The sequence below is a fragment of the Aphanomyces invadans genome, assembly GCF_000520115.1.
Source record: "Aphanomyces invadans strain NJM9701 unplaced genomic scaffold supercont1.15, whole genome shotgun sequence".
In the NCBI taxonomy this organism is placed as follows: domain Eukaryota; phylum Oomycota; class Saprolegniomycetes; order Saprolegniales; family Verrucalvaceae; genus Aphanomyces; species Aphanomyces invadans.
In genome coordinates, this window is record NW_008580160.1 from 827,720 (window position 1) to 833,070 (window position 5,351).

Below are 5,351 nucleotides of genomic sequence, written 5' to 3' on the forward strand. Positions count from 1 at the left end.
CTCGGCTGATCGCTGAATGTTCGGCCGGTCGCTGAGAGCCGACGTTAGTATATTTCATCCAATCACACGATTCTTGCGATTCAATTGGGTGACTCGGCTGATAAATGAGAGCATACGTTATCTCAAGATAACGTATTTGATCAGACTTCCAAAAATATTTGACTCTTTCGGCTCGAAATCAATTTTCGATACGGAGGTCTACTGTGAGGGTTGAGAATTCAATTGTGATTTGGTTCGTACGACTGGTACATTCACTTCGACTGAAGAGTTACAAGACAGCTTGGCCGAGCGGTTAAGGCGATAGACTCGAAATCTATTGGGGAAACCCTCGTGAGTTCAAATCTCACAGCTGTCGAATTCTTATCATAAAACGATGCTTGTGATGTGACCCAAAATATTCGCTTTTCCTCGCAGTTGGATAAAAATGAACTTTTTTACTGGACTTCACTATTTGCCTTGTAATACGAGCGCGTCACTGAAACTAGCCAACCACAGACTGTCGCCAGATCGAGCACAATTCTTCGACGCCCTGCCACCAGGTGTCAAGATGGAACCACCGCAATTCACCATCAGCGCTGCGGAGCCGATCTCGGCGCCTTCCTCTCGTAATGCATCGCGTACGTCGTCACGCAAAAGCGTATCATTGTCATCCTCTCAGCGGAGCAGCTTTTTCGGCCGCAAGAACGACATCCTGGTTGACGACCAGCACCTCAAGACGTTCGACATGTCCGAATCGGACGACGCAGGGAACATTCAATCGCTGCGCTCCGTTGTCTTTGACGGCATTAGCTTCAAGTTGACGTGGCCCAGTTTTTGGCTCTGGCTGTTCGGTACTTCCATCACGATTGGAACGTTCATCACGGCGTACTTGGTCACTGACATCGAAGGGTGAGCATATTCCTGCACCATTGCAAGTCCTCCCACCTTAAAAGTCGCTCTTTTGCAGGCACGAGATCAATCCTGGCCTCGTCATGGGATCGGCTCAAACGTTTGTGACGAGCTGTGTCGTGATCATCACGTTTCATGGTGTCCACGCGTTTCAGCGCCACCCGAATCCGTTGCTGTACTACCGAGCGATTATGGACCTCATTCTGTCGATTCGGTTCCTCTTCGACCCGTTGTGGATCTACTGGGGAATTTACCAAGTCGACAACGTCGCCTCGTGTCGGTACTTGTCGGCGATCACAGAATTCCTTTTCTTGTCTGCAGACGCTTGGTTTTTTGTACTCACGGTACGGAGCATCCCTCATCACACGTAACCCGGTCGATTTTGTAGCTCGATTTGTACTTGTCTCTGAACAACCCATTCACCAGTGTCAAGCGCAACCGCCGCATATACGTTCGAGGCGTTTCCTTGTTTGCGATTGGTTTGTCGGCCGTGGTGTCGTCCAAGCAAGGGCTGTTTGGGTTTGCCGAGGGGAATTTTTGCTGGACCTATGCAAAGCGGTAGACTCATTAGCTCTTCTGAACCACCGCCTAGCTGACCTGCGACGATGTAGCTACGACAAGTTGGCCAACCACACCGAGGCCAACGACTTTTTTTCGTTCAACATATCAACGTGGGTTGCGTTCTTCAGCTGGATGGTGCTCTTTTATGCATTTGCGTTCTTTGTCCTGGGGTCGAGCTTCTCGCGCCTTCGCATGGGGCTGAACAAGACCATGGAGACTCGCAAGGGTACGAGAGCGCTGGGTGCGTTCGTGTTGACGAATTGCCCACGATTACAGGGATGCTGCGTGATGGCGCGTTAAGCATCGTCAGCTACACCGTGTACTGGACGGTTGGGTTTTCGCTGTATGCGTCGTCGTACAATGGGGGCGCGACGCCGCATCAACTTCGCATGGATCCTGTGTTCAAGCTGTACTGTTACGTCTTGGCAGGTCGCGGCATTGTCACGTACGTTGGCTGTCTTGACCACGCACTCGTCATGCTGGCATGTCGTGGTAGGTATTTTTTGTGGTTTGTGATCAATTCGCCCCAATTGATAACGACCAAGTGGCTCGATTTCTCGGAAGATGGCATCGACACGAACATTTCGGCGCAGCTCAACACATCGCTCCAAAGCGATTTGCTCGAGTACACGGTGCGAGGCATGCTTCGCGCAATCTATGAGTCAGACGAGATAGTTGCGGCGGCCGCGACCGAGGACGCCAACGGGCAACGTCCCGCACCACGCCTCTCGATCGACTCGGCGACGTCAATGAGCAGCATGCGCCTGACAGTTGTGGACACGATGCCTCAGACGAAAGCACGTGTGCAAAAGAAAGGCGTGAAAACGCCGTTGCCGCCGGCCAAGCGCTCGGTGCACTTTGTAAACTATCGCCCTGTACGACGACGTCGTTGTAAAACGGACTGCACTCATCGCTCGACGAGTAGAGCACATTTGCCTCGCTGCGTTCGCATTTCCAACTCAAGACCGACGACTTTGTCGCGTCGTTCGAAGAAGCAACCAAGCCTAGCATCAGCGAAGGCGCGAGCGGCGCGTTCATGTTTTTCAGCAAAGACATGCGGTTTATCGTCAAGAGCATGGTCGAGGCGGAGGCGTGGTTCCTGGTCAAGATCGCGCCAGATTACCGCAACTACATGCTGTCGCAGCCCCACACGAAACTCACGCGGTTCTTTGGATGTTTCAAGATTACTCTTCACGGGAACAAGTTCTACTTTGTCGTGATGGAAAACCTGTTTGCGAACGCCCCAGAGATTCATCACCGATACGACATCAAGGGCAGCTGGGTCAATCGGAGCTACGATAACCCCCGGTGAGAACGTCTTTGTTCGTTGGCGACCTCGTTGCAAGGGGGCTTGAATGTGTTCGCTCGGGGAAATAGTGACGGCGCCAAGGTCAAGTGCCGGTACTGCTCGATGCAGTTTGTCTACCACTCGAACGCCGGCAAACAACAGGTCCCGTCTGTCGTGGGATTTCGAAACTTACCTTCGTTGGATAGACTTGCCCTAACTTGGCAGGACCCCACGAGCCCAACGTTGTACTCAAGGACGACGACATCCACTACCGCCTCCGCCTCGGCGCAGCTGAAGGTAATCATCTCCGCGAGATCGAAAGTGTCGACTTGCGATGGTCGTGCCTAGGGCGGGCATTGCTCGACCAACTCAAGCGAGACTCTGTGTTCTTGCGAGATCAAGGCATTATGGACTATTCGCTCTTGATTGGCGTTGTCGACGTCCAGTATAAGGTGGACAAGTCGGATGCAGGTGCGGTGATGGGTCTGGAGTTGGGGATTCTGTTGTGGTGATACATGTATTTGCACGGCTAGGAGTTGAAAACCCGCACTTGTGCGACTCGATTTCCGGTCCTGGGCTGTACTATGTGGGTGTGATTGACATTTTGCAAACGTGGAACTTTCAAAAACGCATGGAACGGTGGGCGAAGATTTGGCTCCGGGGCAAGGATCCCCGCGGTCTTTCCGCTATCGAGCCGTACCCGTACCAAGTACGCTTCGAAGCCAAGCTCCGCGACTTGATTGCCACGGACGAGTACTCGTCCAATGCGTTGTCAACCAACTGTGCGACGAAGCATCTTCAACCGCTCTTTGCTCACAACCGATCGCTGGAGCCGGTCAGCTTTTCGAGTAGGCCCACACCGCAATTGATCAAAACTTGGTCGACTCCCCAACGCGCCGGGCCTGCTCGCATGGCTTCGACCGAAGACCCGTCTGTGTGGCTGTAGGTGATGGTTCCTCTGAAGGTACTTCAGCAACAGCGCGTTTGGATGTTTTGCATTGTCAATATATAACCCAAAAAGAAGGCGAAAACCCGAAATCTGCCTGCTTTTCATGCATGGATTGGAGTGCTGAGTTTCCTCACATCTAAAAAGTCCTATGTATTCTCACAAAATCAGTTCAAGTCACAACTTTGGAAAAATGCGATGGGCTGAAATTATGAAAGTATTGGTTCTGAAGGTGGAAGTGTTATTCCCAAAGATTGTTCGTCAAGGAAGTATGTGACTGACGCATAACATGTGTCTGTCTCACCTTCGGGCCAAGCACAGAACGAGCAAGCGGTGCATCGTGCACCATCCCCAGGACGGCTGACGTCGGGCTGGCCACCCGCGGCAGTCCGGACGTGTCTCCAATGTCCTGGACCCAGCAAGTTGATGGGCAGTCTTCGATTTCTCACTCTCACTCTCACATGCTGTTAAGCCCCCCACCAAAAAAGGACTGATCGCTAACAAAGCTTGCGCTGACTTCCGGGAGATTGCGCCTCCCCTCATTGGTGTTATTTGTGAGCCGTCTCCACGAGACACTACACTGTGCACTACTATGTATTAACCATCAAACAATACGACCGGATTGCCCATAATGACAGAAAAAGACATATTGTTGTGAAGTGGCGCAGCACCCACATTCTTTGCAGGAATGTTTCTGTTGCTTTGCACAAACCCACACACTAAGTCTTTGCTGTTGTTGTGACAAAAGACCGACAGCTGTGAGATTTGAACTCACGAGGGTTTCCCCAATAGATTTCGAGTCTATCGCCTTAACCGCTCGGCCAAGCTGTCTTGTTCTGCTTCCACTATACAAGCCAGTCCAAGCCAACAAGATGACTGCCCTCGCCAATTTTCTGCCCAACAACGCTATCCCTGTCCACACCGGCGCGCCGCCGGCAGAAGACCCCTCCAGCTCGACGCAAGTCAATAACGCTGGAATGGAAGTCGACAGCGATAGCGACAGCGGTTACGACGGCAACAGCGCAGCTGAGTCCAGTAGCGACGACGACGACGACGCCACGAAAACGTCGGAACCTCGCAACACGACGAACGAAGCCGACGACGACGACGACGACGAAGACGACACTAAGATGGAATATGACGAAGCTGACGACGAATGCGATAGAACCGCGCCATCGCAAGAACCGTGGCCAACGCCTCGGGAAGCAGCCAAGGTCTCCAAGAAGGCGGCCAAAGCAGCGCGGCAACAAGCAAACAAACCCGAACAGGCTACTACCGCGACACCGACACCAACCACTGAGCCTCGGAGCTACGCTTCGGCAGTGGGCGGGAACAAGCGAACGTCTCGCAAGCGGGATGTCGGCTTTCACCCATTGTCGGAGGTGGACCTTGCCACTCTCCTAGAGAAATCGATATCAGGCACGTGGACGTACAGCGCAGTAGTGGACCTTGATCCAACACCGCGCCTCGAAACGGTCGGACACTTACTGATGCACATCAACGTTGACAAGATTCGCGATCAGCCGCCGCCGAACTGGAAGTTCGTCTTGCAAGAACAGCCAGCCATCGAAACCTAGCTCTCCGCCACGCAAGTGCCAGCTAATGTGAAGCCTCTATTGTCGCACCTCACTCGGGTCCATCTGGTTCCGAACACGTCCACGTTGAAGT

General features: G+C 52.8%; 2 protein-coding genes and 2 non-coding genes across 5 annotated transcripts; 3 read left to right on the plus strand and 1 right to left on the minus strand.

Annotated features, from left to right (window-relative positions):
• The first annotated feature begins 274 nt into the window (after window positions 1-274).
• Window positions 275-355, plus strand: H310_07835. The gene has a single exon. It is a non-coding gene; the product is annotated as a tRNA-Ser (tRNA).
• A 112-nt stretch (window positions 356-467) lies between these two features.
• On the plus strand, window positions 468-3,775 carry H310_07836. Of its 2 annotated transcripts, XM_008873344.1 has the most exons (11): window positions 468-888; window positions 947-1,232; window positions 1,277-1,446; window positions 1,500-1,675; window positions 1,726-1,894; window positions 1,946-2,324; window positions 2,375-2,757; window positions 2,827-2,899; window positions 2,944-3,034; window positions 3,086-3,208; window positions 3,271-3,775. In XM_008873344.1, the coding sequence occupies exons 1-11, from the start codon at window positions 548-550 to the stop codon at window positions 3,681-3,683; spliced, it is 2,604 nt and encodes an 867-aa protein (XP_008871566.1). In that variant the 5' UTR covers window positions 468-547; the 3' UTR covers window positions 3,684-3,775. The 2 variants fall into 2 exon arrangements, with proteins under 2 accessions (XP_008871566.1, XP_008871567.1); XM_008873345.1 differs by having other exon boundaries at window positions 3,086-3,775.
• A 658-nt stretch (window positions 3,776-4,433) lies between these two features.
• Window positions 4,434-4,514, minus strand: H310_07837. Its single transcript has one exon. It is a non-coding gene; the product is annotated as a tRNA-Ser (tRNA).
• A 41-nt stretch (window positions 4,515-4,555) lies between these two features.
• H310_07838 (hypothetical protein) lies at window positions 4,556-5,260 on the plus strand (the record flags this gene model as incomplete). The annotated part of the gene is made up of 1 exon (XM_008873346.1): window positions 4,556-5,260. The coding sequence occupies one exon, from the start codon at window positions 4,556-4,558 to the stop codon at window positions 5,258-5,260; it is 705 nt and encodes a 234-aa protein (XP_008871568.1).
• Window positions 5,261-5,351: the final 91 nt, after the last annotated feature.